The sequence below is a fragment of the Octopus sinensis genome, linkage group LG3, assembly GCF_006345805.1.
Source record: "Octopus sinensis linkage group LG3, ASM634580v1, whole genome shotgun sequence".
Classification (NCBI taxonomy): domain Eukaryota; kingdom Metazoa; phylum Mollusca; class Cephalopoda; order Octopoda; family Octopodidae; genus Octopus; species Octopus sinensis.
In genome coordinates, this window is record NC_042999.1 from 144,334,925 (window position 1) to 144,355,363 (window position 20,439).

The window sequence follows — 20,439 nt, forward strand, 5'->3', positions numbered from 1 at the left end:
CAAGTTTGCCATGTCTATCTGCATTGTGCTATATTTAAAGAAATCTAAAGAAAGATTTACTTTCAACCTTGATCTACTCATCATTAAAAAGAAAATATTAAAAAAAATTATTTGCTGAATCAATAATTTTTACATTTTCTTTTTTGTCGTGAAAGAGTCCCTATTTTAGTCCTTATGATCTTGTCAGGTCCTTCAAGACAGGTGATATTGATACAGTTCATGTCACTTCCAAGATGTGTAAGTCAATGTCTACAGAATAATGTAGAGAGAGGGGGAATTATAGATACTTAATGGTCTGGGGAAGAAGAATTAAAAGAAATAGTGAAGGGGTTGGAGAGATGATCCACAGTAAAAGTGCAACAGATGAGATAGTATGTTAGATGGGAAGAGTATTAACTACATCAGAAGAGATGTGCCCATAGTAGTAGCAATAAAATAAATCAAAGAATAAAGGCTGTAAGAAAGTTATACTTGGATTCCTTAAAAATGACCTGAATGCATAACCAAAAAATAAGTACTTTCAATATCAGAATAACATGAAAAAGATTTCACAAATTTCACAATCAAATCTTTAGCTTGATCTAACATCAAAGATGTAGAATCAGAACAAATGACACTATGAAAACTGATGGGTAAAAATTTGGAGAAAAGAATAAAAGTGGGATTTCAAAATTGATAGTGGTTTAATTACTAAACATGGAAGTGAGTATTGTAAGAGAGCAGTATTAGTTACACCCGAGCATCAACTCATGGAGAAATGGGATCAGTAATCTTCTAGATGAGGGTGTCATCTCCTTTAAGAAATAATGATTCCTAGTTCAAATGCAATACACTATTATGTATTCATTCAGAAATAATCAGATTAAACCATGAATCAACTTTCACTTGTTTCCAAACAAGGTAATATTTTCCCCCCAGTCCAAACATATTTTCATAAAAGACTGCAAAGAGTAACACTTGCATGATGGTGATGTTTGTTTCCTATCATACACTTACGCAGGGAGACACACACAATGTATCTCTCTTTATAGTTTCTGCCTATCCAATTCAATAACAACACTTGGTTGGTCTGTGGTTAGAGTTAAAGAAACTGAACTCAAAACCACATAGTCATAAAGTGAACTGCTCAACCACAAAGCTATGCCAGCAAATAAGCCATGTTATGTATGTATATATCATCACCATCATCATTCAATGTCTGCTTTCCATGCTGGCATGGGTTAGACAGCTTGGCTAGAACTGGCAAGCTGGAGAGTTGCACCAGGTTCCAGTTGTCTGTTTTGGCTTGGTTTCTATAGATGAATGCCCTTCTTAACACCAATCACTTCACAGTGTGCTGAGTGCTTTTTATGTGGCACTAGTACAGGTGTGCTTTACATGGTACTGGCACAGGTGTTTATATACATAGTAGCATAATAAATGAGTGACTTACTTGTATAAGGTTGTTTTGACTTGTTTAAATTCCTGTTCTGTCATTGGACATGGTAATTTGGTTACATCAGGAATTGGTAAACTCTACAAAGGAAAGTGAATAAGTAATCAAAATAAAATGCTTTTTTACAATCAGAAAACTACATAAAGTTAAAGATGTGTAACACTTGAATTCATCTTCACTTTATAATACACAGTCTTGATATAGAATGAAATTGGCAAGGCAAACTAAGTTCTCAATAAACAGGTAAAGCTAAATGAAAGCCCAGTGTAAGGTTTGTCATCCTTATATAACTTACATTTAACCTTGAGAGAAAAACAGTTTTTAGCTTTAAATAAATGGTACTTAGTTCTCAAAAGAGTAAGTCTGCAAGCTAAGTAGAATGTTTTATATAGTTATAAGGCTACATAAATTTTGCACATTGGTATTGTGGACCATATTTTTCACACTGTGCTTTGGTGTAAGGAGAATTTCTCTCTTATAATAAAATATCTAGAGCTGAGCACAGCTAGGTAAGTTACAGTATTTTAGGTAAGGTACAACAGAAAGAATTTCTAGACACTGAACATTAAAAGCCTCAAATTTCAAGGTTAGGTAATATTAAGCCATAACACTCTAGTATTGTCAATTAAGTGAACTTGCTTTCACCAGGAATCAGATCCATATCCTCATCTTGCTAAGAACTCTTTTTGATACCTATCTGAGGGGAAGTCAAAAATTATCTGCACTTTCACCACAACATATCTTTATTATTGTCACGCTGCCTTCTGCACATGTTTGCTTATAGCTGACACAATTATGGTTACATGATCAAAGTTTTAGCTTGATCACTCCGTTTTTCTTTCTGGCTTTACAGTGTAATCAAGGCCACTCCACTAGCAATATGCAGCAAAATTATCCAAGAGATGATAATGGTGAATCGGTTCTCCATTACCATCTCTCAAGCTTGCTGAATCTTCTCATCAGTAGTAGAGGTTGACAGGCACCTTGCTTCCTTTTCATGCATCATGATTGTCCGGCTGCTTTTAAACTTCTTGATCCACTCTAACACACTTCTACATGGTAGTGCACTGTCTCTGTATTGTGCTAAAAGCTTCCAATGAATTTCAGCACCTGACACACTTTCCAACAACTGCTCTTTGTTCTTCTTTTGTGCACATTGCCAGTGGAGTGGCATTGCTTATATTGTAAAGCCAGAAAGAAAAATGGCATGATCAGGCTCAAACTTCGATCACGTTACCATAATAGAAGCATGCACAGAAGGCAATGTGATAATAACAAAGATATGTTATGGCAAAAGTGTAGATAATTTTTAACTTCTCCTCATATAATATTGGTTTCAAATTTTGGCTCAAGGCCAGTAATTTGAGGGGAGGGTGGTAAGTTGATTAAATTGAGCCCAGTGTTCAACTGGTACTTACTTTATCAATCCTGAAAGAGTTGGAAAGCAAAGTCAACCTCAGAGGAATTTGAACTCAGAACATGAAGATGGACTTAATGGTGTTAAGCATTTTGCTCAGCATGCTAACAATTCTACCAGCTCACCACCCTATACTTATCTGTATTTATAATATTAATAGTACGAAATCTAGGCATAGGCTTGGCTATATAGACACAGGCATGACTGCATAGTTAAGTCCATTTCCAAAGCACATGATTTCAAATTCAATCCCATTGCATGGCATCTTAGGCCATAGGCCAACCAAGGCTTTAGGAGTGGATTTGATAGATAGAAATTAAAAGAAGCTTGTTGTGTATATATGTATATGTGTGTATCTCCTGGTCTTGATTTCATGTGATACTTGTAAACAAGCATCACTGTCATACTGGTAGTGCCATTGTTTTCCAATCTTCTGTGAAAACGCGTTCAGCTATAGGGAAATATTACCTTGATTAAAAAAAAGGCAATGATTGACAACAGGAAAGGCATGCAACCATACAAATTATGCCTAAACAAATTCTGCTTGACCCATGCAAGCATGGAAGAATGAGTGTTGAAAATAAAATGAAAAACAAAAGGACCTATAATATCCTTTTGCAAAGAAATCTTTCTGCTATTCCACCACCTTAATAATAACCATAATACTAACAATAATAAAAATAATTATTTATTAATCACAAATGCCCAAAGATTGAGGTCAGACAAGGATGAAACACAAAAAAAAACCATATGGATTAAACTGAGTAAAAAGGAGACAAAAACTAAGACCAACAACTTATCATCTAGGTCTAGGAAAATCATACCACATGATCCAAAAGAATTTTAAGGGATAGAATAAGTCTCAAACCCCTATCTTGCCCAGGATATTAATCGTCTGGAAACCGTTTAGCAACGTGCAACCAAGTGAATACCCTCCATCAGGCATTTGCCATATTATGAATGCCTAACTTCCCTGGGCATGGATACATTGAAACTCCAACATCTGACCGCTGACTTTGCAGACACCCATAAAATTATTAACCATCTTACAAACAATAATCTAAGTACCTTTTCAAACTCCATCTGTCTAACACCCGTGGACATGTTTACAAAGTCAGAAAACAGCACAGCTCCCATCACTTTCGGAAACATTTTTTCACACTAAGAGTTGCTGAAGTATGGAACAAACTGCCAGCATCAATTGTTAGTTGTCGGAGCATTGCATCCTTCAAAACTTCCATGCTTCCTGAGATTTGCCAACACTACACCTGATTTTCTCTCCTCCATACACACGCAAGCATGTATCTGACTCATACACTGTTCACTTTCCAGACATTTGTACATTACTGCATATGCTTTATACACACTTTTAACAAGTTGTGGTGCACCTGAGCACTGTATACAATAATTTCATTATTATTATTATTTCTACATCTTCTTGTCATTACTTTCCACCATTAACTTACTGTAACCATTACAGGGCTATAAAATGGTTAACAATAGAAAATATCTGCAACTGAGAGAGGCTAAACAAGACATGGCTGGAGAAAAGCAAAAAAGTGAAAACTAGAGTTAAAGTAATAAACACTTGGAGAAATTTAGTTAAATCCACGAAATGATTGAAAATATTGAGGAACATTGTATAGACAAGAAAGGAAAACAGAAAAAACATGACAAATGAAAGAAATAATCTGCTAAAAATAACATTCAAATCTCACTCAAATTACATTCATTCTATCTTAAATAAAGTAGGCATTGTACAATGTAATTCTTGACTATAAAGATGGGATGGTCACAACTGGAATACATTTGATTATTAGCTTGCTTGATCAGAGTTGACAAAGGGTTAAACAACAAGAAGCAAACAATAATAGTAGTGTTAGCATCAACTTACATTCATATTAGGTACCGGGCATTGTTTTCCTCTGAACAAAAACGCAACATAAGAAACTTGATAAATGTCAGGTCTCTTCTCTGGGTCAACTTCTAGCATAAAGGCTACAAGAGAAAATAAAGCATAAGTATGATAAATTACTAACAAGACATAAATAAAGTAAATTAATGGTTAAATAACATGAAAATATTGTACTGATGCACTTTTGTACAGGGACTTGCAGATAAATTCAGACCAATTTTAAGCAGTTGACTTAGTGGGTTTAACATTTCATTTTTTGACAAAACCTTGCTTGCTTGAAAATCTAACCCTCCTTTTTATTTTTCACATAAATAGCGAATGATTCAACAACCGAAAGTTATGGAACAACAGAATCGTTCCATCATTGTTGTTTTGGTGTGCACAGAGCACACTGCCCACAAAATTGTTAAGTTGACAGAACTTCCAAAAGCAACAGTTTATTGTGTGTATAAACAATTTAAAGAAGAAGGAAAGATTGATAGAAAAGAACATGACTCGAAGTGATTCCAAAAGCAATCCAAAGTTTCTTGCTGGCTGCAAATGCTTGAGTGAAGCCAACCCATCCACATCCATGACAACTCTTGCAAAAAAATGCAATGTGTCCCTTTCTACAGTGTCCAGAACTGCAAACAGGAACTTTGGCATGACTAGCTATGTTCAGCAATGTTGTCACCTAACAGCCAAGGCTAAAGCAATCAGAACTGAGAGATGCCCAAAGCTTCTGTCATTCATCAATCATCAAGATGCAGAAAAAATTCTCATGTTTGTGGACAAGAAGTTCAAAGAAGACACTGAGGTGAATCGATCGCAGAAATTCTCGAGTGATTGGCATGGGTCAAAAGCAACACGGGCCTTCCTTGGTGAGAAGGTGCCATTTTTTGTGAGAGCCAACATCTGGTTCAGTAATAGCCTAGATCTCAACATTTTTGATTATATCTTATGAGGCATATTTCAAGCAAGGACCAATGCTTTACCACACTCGAATGTCAACAGTTTGAAGACTGCACCGTGTGTGTGACACACAAAATCAAAAAATCAGAGGTTGAGGTTGTTGCAAAAAAAATTTCGTCCTTATGTAGAGGCAGTAATTTCCCAAAAGGGCAGCCACATTGAGTAATAAATGTTTTTGTTGTAATAAATGTTACATTCAAACTATATTTGTCTACAACTAAGTTCAGTCTTTTATAAAAATCACCAAGGGCTGCTTACTTCTCACTTTCAAGCTTCCAGTATAATATATTAATAGGTAGTACCTTATTGGTAATACTTCATAACTGCATACAAAATGGATACCATAATATTCGCCAGATGCAAAAACAAAACCTGTGGAGAGTAATCTCTCACACCACTGTTTATTGAGTGGCACTACTCTAATTGAGTACTGACCATTTGATTTAAATGTCTCAAACAGTTTATGGTAAGAGACTCAAGACATTACTAGTTTTTATGAATATTTTATACTACAATATATTTCCCTTGGACTAAACAAAGTTATGAACTGGAGATATATGTTTGAAAATATTTGCCTGTGTCTAATTAATGTAACAATGTATTTAAGAAAAAGTAAAGAAGGAAAAAGTTAAAATGAAGTATGACATATTAAGGCAAAAGTAAAAACTATTAAGGTGAAAGAAACCTCACTTAGATAGCAAAGAAATTACAATTGATTTTATAGTAGAGGTGTTAACGACAAACAATTATATGAGTGCATAAGCGTTCTTGGTAAATAGATATGTGTTAACCCACAAAGTTATATGGTTATGTATTTTTGCAGCAGATATATCTTTTCTTTTTATATATTTTCTTAACACAGACATTACCTTCAAACATACATTGAGTTATGTCCCTTATGATCTGACCTAGTCCTGCTTAACTGGAAGTAACTATCATCATTTCAAATCATTTCCATAAACAGTACTGTAAACTATTTTCTTCAGGCTTTTTCCCATCTGGTGAGCCTGTTGTGTAATATAAATTTGCATGTACAAATTATAACCCGTAAAGCACTATATTTTCATAAATATTTAGCTCTATTATATGTATACTGAGTACTGTGGTATCAACAATCTATATATAGTAGATTTACTCATTATCCAACTACCTTGTTTATTAATCAGACAACAACTAGACCACAGATACTGCAGTTGAGTGCAGGATGCAAACACTGCAGCAGAATGATCAACAGCTTAACAAAAAGAACAGGTGACCTTTTTTCTGCAGCAAGTTATTACATTCAGAAATGCAAGTTAGGGAATTTAAAACATGAGGTGAACTTAATTATACATCACACAACATATGACATAATTCATTTTCTTTATTAGATAAACTTGCAATGAAAATTTGTTTTTTGTTAAGAACAAAAGTTAATGAAAGCACATGATCAGGAACTGGACAATTGTAATTTTGAATTTCCTATCTACAGTATAGCTGAGTCACATGTTCTCTCATTCATACATATGCACCTGATAAACTCTGTCATAGACAGAACATGATGGTATTATTTTGACAAGATTAACAAGTAGTCTGACTAACACATGGCTGAGTGGTTATTAATAGGAAGAGCATTCAGTCATAAAATTATTCGTTCCAACTGATATAAATAACAATCCCTCCCATTAGTAGTATGGGAAAAAAATGTAACTAGACATTAAAAATCACAAGCCATCAAATAAACAACTAAACTAATTCACTTCCTGCACACAGAATAATAATTATATAACTGACTTATTAATGGTTAATTATTTAATGTACGCGAGTTCTGATCCAAGTATTCCTTCTTTCATTCATAACATTACTGATATGAATCTGCTGAAACTCAAATAGCTTGAGTTCAAATTCATATTACATCTTCCTCTGCATATTTTACATTACATTTAATGAATATTACCATCATTGTTTATAGGTTTTCAATGGATGTGTCACTGTTTTACAACAATTACAATTGGAGGAGTAGGATAACAAGAGAGTGTCTGTACAACTCAGCTAGAACCAATACTCTAAGTTATTTTTTTCAAAATCTTCACTTTATATGTTTTCACAACAATGTGTACATCTTTTACATTGATGAAAGTCACACACACACACACACCCCACCATCATCATCATCATCATGTTACATTTGTATTCCATACTAGCAAAATTGCATGGATTGTCACAGTCTGGAGCACTACAGCTTGCTTATATGTCCCATTTTTAACATAACTTCTACTGTTGAATGCCCTTCCTAACACCAACCATTTTACAACTGTACTGGGTATATTTTATCACAGAGCCAACACTATAGAGTGTCAGTCCTCAGACATACTAGAGTCCTCTCAACTCTACATTGTCACCATTCTTCACTAACCACTTGAGAGTGTACACTGAGTGCATTTTATCAGAGTATCAGTACTGGAATGGTTTCTTTGTGCCCTGTAAGACTAAAGAGTCTTTGCTACTCAGTATGTTTATTCATTTAAGGTAGCAAAACGAAGCAGGTGAATTAAAGAGTGACATAAAATCAGGTGAGTGGATGAAAGAAGTGAGAATATTGCAGGAGAAATAATGATTAGAGTAAGAGGATGTTAGAAGAGGAAGAAATGGAAGAGAGTGACAGTAGCTACAGATTGCAGATTGCAACTATGTAATATCAAAACAAGGAAACACAAATACCCTGCCCCACATTATGTTGATTCATTCAGATAATCTCTATTTCTCTGTCTTTGATTTGTAATTGATTGCATAGTAGACAGCTTCAATAAATAAGTTCTTTAGAATGGAGGTGTTCAAGTCCTTGATACCTAGCTACAAAAATTTGCAGCTGAATTTGTCTCGAATGGACTAGAGATAATTTTGTCCATTACTGTTTACTAATCATTCTTATATCTATGTTGAGTTCATGAGAGATGACAGGTTTATTAATACCAACAATTGTTGATCCTTAAATGGTCACCTGGGTGTGAGTAGTTTCATTCTCTCATCTATATAAATATCCATACACACACACTCAACAAGCTGCTGTACAATTTCTGCCAACCATATTCTATTTAGAAGTCTCAGGTCAACCAGAGGTTGTCACTGGAGACACTTTACCAAGGTACAACACTGTGACTGAATCCACAAAATTTTTACAAAGCAAACTTTTCAACAATTTTAGCAGAAATCCTAATTCTCTACTAACCTAGTTGTTAGAAATAGCAATTAGACCATGTGGAAATGTTTTCCAAGATAGAATGATGCCCTATCAAGGGGATACTTTTTGTCATATGCTTAATGATATGCCCAATATTAAAGCTAAGCACTAGCTATCAATAACACCTTAGAGTTTTAGGAAAATTTTTCCCTTCCGGTTCACATCTCTTTTTCTATGCTTTCATGAATAGGAAAATTTTAAGTAAACAATTTACTGCTGAAAACACATTCCATAATTAACCCACTCAAAAAACTAAAAGTGTTAACCTGCAGGTCTGAATGAATCAACATGATGAATCTTGCATAGGATTTAATACAATAGCTTTAGTAAAATTGCAAATTATGACTATGTGATCAGCATAGTGTAGCAGCTTAACATCACAGTCATTATACCATATATGTTTATTTTTACATACAACATTGGCTGTTGCAGGAGTCTCACCTTCCTACTTGTCTATCCATTGTCTGCTTCCCATATTACAGTAAGTCTTGTCTAATTTTTAGCATGATGTCCAGTAAGTTTCTTATTGTAGGTCAATAAGTATCCATGTTCAATAGAAAACGTGTGATAAAACAGTAAATGATTTACCAAAGACTTGATAACAGTGATATATAAAAAAGAAAATTATGTTTACTACATACTGACAGGGTTGGAGGCGTGGGTATACTTATCGCTGAGAAATGGGTAGATAAAGTAATTGAGGTAATCAGAGTATGTGACAGAATACTTAAGATTAGATTAGTGCTTCATCATAGATTAGCAACCATTATATCGGCCTATGCCCCTCAGCCAGGGCTACCCGATGGACAGAAAGACAGTTTCTATGATACCCTACTGCAGACCACCTCATTGACAAACGACAGGGACCTTCTCTTTGTGGCTGGTGATTCAATGGGCATGTTGGACGACATGCTGGGGGCTTCCATGGTGTACATGGAGGCTACAGTTATGGTTCCCGCAACAAGGAGAGAAACAGGCTGCTGGAGTTCTGCGATGCGAATAGTCTTATGGTTTGCAACACTAACTTCAGGAAACCGACAAGCCACCTGGTCACTTACTGATCGGGCCGGCATACTAGCCAAATCGACTACATCCTTGCCAGAAAAAGGGAAAGATGGCTGCTTATAAATGCCAAAACCTTCCCAGGTGAAGAATGCACCCCACAACATAGACTGGTAGTTAGTGACTTTAGGATCAGGACTAAGAGGACGACTAGAAGATGACCAACATGGAGAAGAAGGGTCTGGAAGCTTAAAGACCCTGCGAATGGACAGAGATTTAGAGACATGTTACTTGAAGCCTTTGACAAAATAGAAAGGGGTATAGCTACACATGGGGTAGAAGACAACTGGACGCTTCTGAGGGACAACCTGCTGAAAGCCACTGACCAGATCTGTGGCTGGTGCAAAGTCCCCCTCAAGACCCAAAATAACATGGTGGTGGAACAATATTGTTGACAGGGCTATTAGACAAAAGAAACAGGCTTGGAAGGACTGGAAGAACAGTGGTAGCAGGGAAGTGTATCAGACTGCCAGAAGGGAAGCTAGGAGGCAGGTGTATTTAGCCAGAGGGGAAGCAGATAAGAAAAAATTTGCCAATGTTCTGCGCCGTGAGGATGAAAGACTTGAGGTATTTCGTGGTGCAAGACAGTGTGTGAGAGAGAATCGTGACGTGGTAGGAGAGAAATGTGTTCGCAAGGATGACGGTTCACTTGCGCTAAATGAGGATGCAAAGAGAGAGGTTTGGAGACGCCACTATGAAAGGTTGCTGAATGAGGAAAATGAATGGGATAAAGAGAGTCTGCCGAATGTCGACCCAACGGAGGGACCAGCAATCCGAGTTGACAGTTCCTTAGTATTTAAGGCAATTACAAGCATGAAAACAGAGAAAGCCCCAGGCCCATCAGGAATTACTGCAGAGATGCTCAAAATATCTGGCAGTGTCGGCTATAACCTAGTCACCCGTATAGTCAACCAGGTGATACACGAAGGAGTCATACCCAATGACTGGTGTAGCAGCATACTAGTCAACTGCTACAAAGGTAAAGGTGACGCCCTAGATACAAATAACTACAGGGGTATCAAGCTGCTGGATCAGGTAATGAAGGTTATGGAGAAGGTTATAGCCCAACTCATTAGAGAGAGAGTTAGCTTAGATCAGATGCAGTTTGGGTTCGTGCCAGGGAAAAGTACTACTGATGCTATATTGCTGGTAAGACAGCTGCAGGAGAAATACCTAGCCAAAGATAAGCCCCTGTACCTGGCTTTTGTTGACATGGAGAAAGCCTTCGACAGGGTCCCCCGATCCCTTATCTGGTGGTCAATGAGGAAACTAGGGATAGATGAATGGTTAGTGAGAGCTGTGCGAGTCATGTACAGAGACGCTGCTAATAAGAAGAGGGTTGGCAACGAGTACAGTGAAGAATTCCGGGTAAAGGTTGGGGTCCACCAAGGTTTAGTCTTCAGTTCCCTCCTATTTATCATAGTCCTCCAGGCAATAACGGAGGGATTCAAGACAGGATGCCCCTGGAAGCTCCTCTATGCTGATGACCTTGCTCTAATTGCTGAGTCACTATCAGAACTGGAGGAGAAGTTTCAGGTGTGGAAGCAAGGATTAGAATCGAAGGGCCTTAGAATCAACCTAGCCAAAACCAAAGTCCTAATAAGCAGGAAGGTAGACCAATCACAAACGACTTCAGGTAGATGGCCCTGCTCGATCTGTAAAAAAGGTGTAGGTAGAAACTCTATAAGGTGCACCAAGTGTAAGCTATGGACACATAAGAGGTGCAGCAATGTTAAAGGAAGGCTAACTAGGAAAATAGTTTTTGTCTGTGGCAGATGCTCAGGAGCAATAAACACTGGAAATGTGCAGAGACCAACTTCTACCACGTTCCAGGGAGACAAACTAGAAGTAGTTGATAGCTTCTGCTACCTAGGTGACCAAGTCAGTAGCGGGGGTGGGTGTGCTGAAAGTGTAACTGCTAGAGTAAGAATAGCCTGGGCAAAGTTTAGAGAGCTCTTACCCCTACTGGTGACAAAAGGCCTCTCGCTCAGAGTAAAAGGCAGACTGTATGATGCATGTGTACGAACAGCCATGCTACATGGTAGTGAAACATGGGCCGTGACTGCTGAGGATATGCGTAAGCTCGCAAGAAATGAAGCCAGTATGCTCCGATGGATGTGTAATGTCAGTGTTCATAATCGACAGAGTGTAAGTACCTTGAGAGAAAAGTTGGACCTAAGAAGTATCAGTTGTGGTGTGCAAGAGAGACGTTTGCGCTGGTATGGTCATGTGACGAGAATGGCTGAAGATAGTTGTGTGCAAAAGTGCCACACCCTAGCAGTTGAGAGAACCTGTGGAAGATGTAGACCCAGGAAAACCTGGGACGAGGTGGTGAAGCACAACCTTCGCACTTTAGGTCTCACTGAGGAAATGACTAGAGACAGAGACCTATGGAAGTATGCTGTGCGTGAGAAGACCCGGCAAGACTAGTGAGACCATAACCCGTGGCCTCTACCTGGTATGTAGCCAGTCGACTTATACATACCTATCCTTCTTGGGACACAAAACTCCACTTGTGAAGACCCGTTGAGGCAAGTGAAAATCAAAATCAAAAAAATCAAAAAAATAAAAATCAGAATCAAAATCAAATCAAACCAAATCAAATCAAATCAGATATCAGAAAGCAGAACCAAAATCGAAGTCGATCAACATCAATGGAAATTGCGGCTGTGATACCAGTGCCGGTGACAAGTGAGCGAACCATCCGATCGTGGCCGTTGCCAGCGCCGCCCTGACTGGCCTCCGTGCCGGTGACACGTAAAAAGCACCATCCGTTCGTGGCCATTGCCAGCCTCGCCTGGCTCCTGTGCCGGTGGCACATAAAAGGCACCATCCGTTCGTGGCCGTTGCCAGTCTCGCCTGGCCCCTGTGCAGATGACTTCTTCTGAGTGCTGTATACTTAGAAGAAATCATCTACTGTCAATAACATAAATATATAATCAAGACAAAACTTACAACTTAAACAAATGGCATCACTTACCTATTAAAGTATGTAGTTCTTTGGAATACCTTGAGTTATCTGGAATTGTGAAATTACCACTTTGTATTGCTAAAGCACTTTCTCCAAATGGCAATGAGAAAAAACAGAGCCGGTATAATAAACAACCCAAAGCCTGGAAAAGTATATAATAAAAAAGCAAACTTATTTCATGTTTTTTATTTGTAACATCTAAGGTTTAACAATTTACTTAGGTAAAGCAACACCACATAGAGGTTTGGCATATTTAAAGAATGAGAATTGTGACATTGCCCTGTTCCTTAAGTATAAATTAATATAAAATGCTCTATTTCTTTTTTTTACATTTCATTTTCTATGCTAACTTTAGGTAGAATGGTTATCCATACTACATAATGCAGTAAATAAGGTTTATATGTGAGAGTTAATACTGAATGTAATGTAAAAGTAGTCATCAGTGGTATAGGTCATTCTAATTGCACAAGTTTGTAGAATAACATTCTTTTCTGTTCTTCACTGTAGGCAAATAATGTGTTCCAAACAGAAGCAACATACCACCACTAAGTTCCTGACAAACAAGGGGTGCAGGTTTTCCGATATCCACAGAAGGTTACACACTATTTACAAAGATGCCATCAATGACAAGGGCCTTGTGCCTAGATTGATGAAGTTTAAAGACGAGGAAAACCAGCATTGAAGACAAATTGTGTGGTGAGAAATTATTGACTGCAAGCAGTGACATAAAACACCAGCAAATTGATTCATACAGACAAATGAGTACCAATATATAAGCTTGCTGCACAACTGAACTGTGGTCACAACACATTACAGAAAACACTGGAAGATATTGGGTATCGGAAAGTGTGTGCAAAGTAGGATAACTTAGCAACTTCAAAGATTTGAAAGGGAGAATGCTGGAATTTGCTCTGATGTGCTGGGAGCATTTGAAGTCAATGAAAACAGGTTTTTTTTTTTTACCTCTAGTGACAGGAGATAAAACAAGTATATTTTTATGATCCGGAAAAGAAGACCCGATCTATGGAATGGCACCACACTCCTTCCCCATGGCCTAAAGTTTTTATGATCCGGAAAAGAAGACTCGATCTATGGAATGGCACCACACTCCTTCCCCATGGCACAGAAAGTAATGAGGACTGTGTTGGGAGTTGACAAGGGCATAGTTATCTTGATTTTCTGGAATGTAGCTGTACTGTGAACTGCAAATAGTACGTTGCGACACTTAAAAAGCTTAGAAAATCCATTAGGAGTAGGAGATGGAACATGACAATGTGTGGCCACACACATCTTTGGCACCAAATCAGCCAATCCACAAACTGGGCCAGTCAGCAGTCTGCCATTCACTGTACAGCTTGGATCCAGTTCCCACTGACTTCTAGAAGAGGTGAAAGTGGTTGTAAAAAAATGGGTACAACAGCACACAACTGAATTTTTTCAAAGAAGATTTGAGAATTGGGGTCAAGCATGGTGCAAATGCATTGCTTGTGATGGTGAATTATTCAACCAACATGTAATTTGAACAGCTTATGTCAGTTAATAAAGGTCATACTAACTTTTGCATTAGCTTCAGAGAGAGAGAGAGAGAGAGAGAAATATAAAGGAAATAGAAAACTCAAGAAATAGAAAACAAGCATGAGAGTATACAGAGAGAGAAGGGAAGTAAGAGAAAAAGGAGCAGAAATGAATGTAAGGGACAAAGTTTTGTTTTCTCAGAAGACATTCCTATCCAGATATGATAGGCATTGGTAGTATTTCAGTTACAATCTCTTCCTCTTCAATTAAATATTGTCAAACTGAGAAACCAAGAAATGAAATTACATGAAGATTCACATCCTTCTCAAGAATCAAATCTCCCTCAAAAACTAACTTTAATAGAGGAACTAAAAATCTCAAGGCATAATGTCCCACTATAAAGACAGAGAATGATCACTGACAAAATACTAAACTTACGGCAAAGTTCAGCATAAAACAATATGCTAGATACCTAAAGACTATGTTGGGCAGGAGTATTAGATATTTGACCCAATATATCCATTATAAAGGATGTCTAAACAACAGCAAGACATTCCACTAAAAGTACAGAAGAACCATGTTAGCTAGGCTGAAACTAACTTTATTATATGTATATATAGGAACCAATTGCTAATTTCTCAAGACAAGTTTCTAACTAAAGATGTAGGAGTTGGATACCAGAACATTCTCATGTCCAAACTTGATAAAACTGGTTTTAACAACAAAACTGCTGGTCACTCTTAAATAAATATGGTCTGATAAGTCCAACAAGACACTACAAAAGCCAGCATACTAAGTTGTAATTAAACCAAATATACTTCATTAATTTGCTTGGGCTGTATTCTTAGTGTACTAGAAATTTCAAAGTTGAACTGCAGCCAAATATCTGATGAAGTAGGAATTGTCAAATCCCATTATAAAATTCAATCTGACCAATGCTTTGTGAGTGAATTTGGTAAATGGAAACTATCAAAAAGCCTTTAGTGTGTGTGTCTGTGTGTGTGTCTGTGTGTGTGTGTGTGTGTGTGTGCGCACACACACACACACACAGACATGTACATCTGTTGCCACTTAGCAACAAATGTGTTGGTTTGTGTAAGTTCCTGTTACCTTGCAATTTGGCAAAAAGAGACTGATACAATAAATATGCAACTTAGAATAGAGATGGTGTTTGATTTGATCAACTAAACATTCTAATGTGTTCTAACAAGGTTGCTATCCAATGACAAACAAATGAAAAAAACTAAAAACAGATAACCCCTTTCAATAAAGATCGGTCATCAGTGAAGAATTAGGCTGTTTACAAATGTCTGCTCTGACAGTGCTTATAGTTGCTACTGTGAGTATTTTTTCCAGTTTTTCAACCATAAAGTTTATAACAGCCAAAGACTTCCAGTAGAGTTTATCCATGGTGCAAAGGCATAGCTTGTTGACAATTGATGAGATGTTATGTTTTGATGATTTTCATGGAAAGCAAAAGGAATTCAATCAAACTCCCACAGATGGTTTGACTGAATGACTTCTGAAAATAAAAGATTTCAAGTGGAAAATAATAAGGCTGTCTCAAAAGAAAGGGCATGGTTCTCAATCAGTTGGTTGATGCAATACTGACATCAACTTACAAATTCTAGATAATATTTTCAATTTTCTTGCATTCTGTTTTGTAGTTTACAGTTAATCTGCTTTTCATTGAGATATGTATAAGTTCTGAGTGTGGAGCTAAAGAACAGGCACTAGTCATCTCCCCACGTTCAGGGTCAATAGGATTATAAGCTTTGGACACATAAGGAACGCAGTAGTATGGGATGAAGGTTAACAGAGAATATAGTCTTTGTGTGTGGTAAATGTGTAAGCACAATAAGCACTAAAAGTGCACAGACAATGGACTTCCTCAAATGCTAGGGGAAGGGGCATTAGAAGTAGTAGATAGCTTCTGTTACTTAAGAGATCAAGTTAGCAGTGGTGGAGGAATTTCTGAAAGTGTAGTTGCTAGAATAAGAACAGGCTGGGCATAGTTCAGAGAGCTTCTACCTTTGTCGGTAACTAAGAGCTTCTCCCTCAGAGAGAAAGGTAGATTGTATGATGCCTATGCACATACAACTATGTTACATGGCAGTAAAACATAGGCTTTGACTACAGAGGACTTGCAAAGGCTTGAAAGAGTAGAAACTAGCATGCTTTGCTGGATGAGTAATGTCAGTGTGCACGCACAACAGAGTGTAAATGATTTAAGAGGAAAACTGGGTATAAGACATTGTGAGCAAGAGAGAAGACTGTCTGTGCTAGTTTGGTCATGTGATACATTTGGATGAGGGCAGCTGTGTAAAAAAAAAGTGAAAGCTCTAATTATGGAGGGAACCTGCAGAAGGGTAGACCCAGGAAGATGTAGGATGACATGGTGAGAAAGGATCTCTGGATGCTGGACCTCAGTGAGGAAATGAGAAGGGGCTGGAAGATGAAGTGATTTGCTGTATTTGAAAAGATGTGCCAAGGGAAGTAAAATCACAGTCTTCAATAACATACAGGCTTGTCCTTTCAGGTGCCAGTGCCACATAAAAAGCACCCATGCCAGTGCTGCATGCTTGCACACACTGTTAAGTGGTTTGCATTAGAAAGGACCAATGATGATGATGATAACATACATTGCTGAGACGTCCTCTCAGTCAATGCTGCAGAGGCTACATATTTGAAACTTCAAACCAAGGGTTGATGATGTGTAGTAGGAAAATGATAGCAGAAGAAGTTTAAACTAGGTCAGAGCCTTTTTATCATTATTAATATTATTTATTATCATAAATCAAATTACTGAAATCTTAGGAGTTTCTCCAGCGACAACCCTATACCTAAGACTTAGTCACAAACTTGTTCTTTGTAGGGCACAAATCAAGTCATTTGGATAAACAAGTTGAAATCCTTCACTGGACCTTTGCAAATTTATTACCTCAATATTTTCAACCTAAGATAATACCCATCAGTTCACAATAGTGTTATCATTAAAAAAAAAAACATCCAGCTGTAAAACCCAAATGTCTCAATAAGAGTTTTACACCTCTAAAAAACCTTCCTATATGCACAAACAAAGAAACAGCATGAGATGTAGATATAAGAATAATAAACTCACCCAGATATCAGATTTGGTTGTTATTGTTTTACCACAGTATAGATCCACCATCTCAGGAGCTCTGTATGGAAGTGTTGTATACCTGAGAAAAAGAAAAGCTATTATGATGGTTTTACCACAACACTTGAGGAAAAAAACAGTGAATAAACTTGTACTGGAGTTCTTATTGAAGTTGTCAAGACAAAGACATACTTCCAACCACATCAACATAAAAAGGAGTGTGTTGAAGGAAGCAGTAACTAGAACAGACCAGAGAATGCTAAACACACTCAAAACAGACAGCCCAGGATTGGGTCATGTGAAAAGATGCAATATTTATTGTGAGCTTATCCAGCATATAATAGCATGATAGAATGAACACAAAATTAGTGATGACAATGATTAAAGATGGTAAATATCCCAACTAAAATAATGGCAATGGTGATAGAGATGACAATGATAGTAACAGAGATGCCAACAATTATGAATGGTGATGATAGCACAACATAAATAACAAGAACAAAAACAATGATGACATATGACAATGATATACTTGTGTATGTGTGCATCCACATATATGCCTAAGTATAATAACTTGTGCTACTACATCATTACATGCACACACACACGCATATATATATATATATATATATATATATATATATTACTTACACCCTCAGTCACTTTAGTGACAATAGTACTTGTGCCTTTTGGTGTGTGTGTGCGTGTGTGTATATATATATATATATATATATATATATATCTCCGAATCGTGGCCGATGCCAGCGCCGCCTCGACTGGCTTCCGTGTCGGTGGCACGTAAAAAGCACCATCCGAATCGTGGCCGAAGCCAGTGCCGCCTCGACTGGCTTCCGTGCAGGTGGCACGTAAAATGCACCAATCCGACCGTGGCCGATGCCAGCCTCACCTGGCACCAGTGCAGGTGGCACGTAAAAAGCACCCACTACACTCACGGAGTGGTTGGCGTTAGGAAGGGCATCCAGCTGTAGAAACATTGCCAGATAAGACTGGAGCCTGGTGCAGCCTTCTGGCTTCCCAGATCCCCGGTCGAACCGTCCAACCCATGCTAGCATGGAGAACGGACGTATGATGATGATGATGATGATGATGATATATATATATATATATATATATATATATATATGATGGGGTCCTCTTTTTATGATTTAAAAAAAGAAAAACAAGATAACTTACCTACGAATTTCTTCTTCAACTTGTGCAACACCATGCTGTACAGGGTTGAGAAACTTAGCTGTGGCACTACCAAAATCACAAAGTACATAATTTCCACTATCTTCACGCAGAATATTTTCCACCTATAAAGAAAATGCAATGAACAATGGTTATTCAATGTATTCACAGTTGAAATTGGATCAAACCAGGCATTCTCAAATTTGTAAATACAACTCCAATATGCTAACATGTGTTAAAAACACAAACAGGAAACACCCACAAACTCAAAACATCTTCATGAACAAGGTTACCTACATGCTAGACATGTGACCTTTGCATCAAAAAATAAATTAGAAACAAATACATTATTTTTAATTAATTAGAAAAACCACATAAAACATGTAAATTTGAAACGCTAAAAATTCAGTAATGTCTGATTAAAGATAAATAATTTTTCGTCCTGATTATATTTAATATCAAGTTTCAACGAAGTCAGACAGAAAATCATTTGTTGGTTTAGTTCATCAACATGGTTCATTTCACATAAGCTTTCTACTATAAAACAAAGAAGGGGATTTCGTTTTCAATATAACATCTTTGACCAATAGGTCAGCAACTGAATAACACATAGCTAACTCCTACATTCTGCACACTTCTTGCTACAGTTAACATAGAGACTCAATTTGGCACCTGAATACAAAGGAGGACAAAATTACAGTGGCAGTAGTAATAAGTAGTTCATAGTAAATAATAAATACAAATTAATTCTACTTTATCACATTACTAATAGAAAAATGTTTAAGAAAAACAAAGCTACCTTTAAATCTCTGTGGATAATTGGTGTTTGACAATGGTGCAATCTGGAAACTGCTTCACAAACATCACAGAAAATGCTGAAAACTTCTTTTTCACTGAAACCTGTATTAATTCTTTCAGACATCATTTGCATTACATGGCCTTTCAATGAAAATTGTAAAAGAATACAAAAATATAATAAAATCAAAATGCAATTTGAATGATGACATTACAATTTAAAAGATTTTAACTTAAAATCCAGTGAATAAAAAATATTTCCAGCATAAATTTGTAGCCAATGTAAGAAATCAATATTATTATTACTATTAGTGCAGAAACATCCATTAGAAACAAGTATTAGACCATCAACTTCAAATCCTGCTAAAGTTGATAAAACAAAGTACAGCCTTCTCAGCTGGAAATATGTATTATAGAGTAAGAACATTTTGCTGGTTTAAGTGGCAGCAGTTTTGTAAAACTTACAAATGTTTCGTTATCTTGCACTGCTAAGGTCAACTCTTCCTATGGACTATACCTTGAAGAAGTAAGAGCTGTCAAAATGACTTTGCTAGAGTTACACTACATGAAGACCAAAGCTTACAATCATTGAAAGAAGAGTAAGAAGTGGGGTTGAAAAGAAACCACTAATTTAGATTCAGGTAAATAATGTACATTTTTTTTTAAGCTCAAAGGGGTCAGTCAATGTTCAAGTCTTATTTCTTTAGAACTAATCAGATGAGAGAAAGAGGCTGAGTCTATCAATAGATTTAATTTAGAAAATCAGCCAAAAGAGTTTCCATATTGTCACTTGACTTGCTAAAAGTAGTAACAAAGTTCTCATATCAAAACCTACTATCTTAAACA

General features: G+C 36.9%; 1 protein-coding gene across 5 annotated transcripts in view; it reads right to left on the reverse strand.

Moving 5' to 3' along the window:
- The window catches only part of LOC115209693 (BMP-2-inducible protein kinase), a 157,668-nt gene that overhangs the window by 68,831 nt on the left and 68,398 nt on the right, over positions 1-20,439 (reverse strand). For all 5 annotated transcript variants that reach the window (XM_029778177.2, XM_036501452.1, XM_029778179.2 and 2 more), the window contains exons 4-9: positions 19,598-19,737; positions 18,802-18,923; positions 17,608-17,689; positions 12,981-13,113; positions 4,747-4,850; positions 1,433-1,515 (exon numbers count right to left, since the gene is read on the reverse strand). In XM_029778177.2, coding sequence (XP_029634037.1) covers positions 1,433-1,515; positions 4,747-4,850; positions 12,981-13,113; positions 17,608-17,689; positions 18,802-18,923; positions 19,598-19,737 — 664 coding nt within the window. The remainder of the gene's footprint in view (positions 1-1,432; positions 1,516-4,746; positions 4,851-12,980; positions 13,114-17,607; positions 17,690-18,801; positions 18,924-19,597; positions 19,738-20,439) is intronic.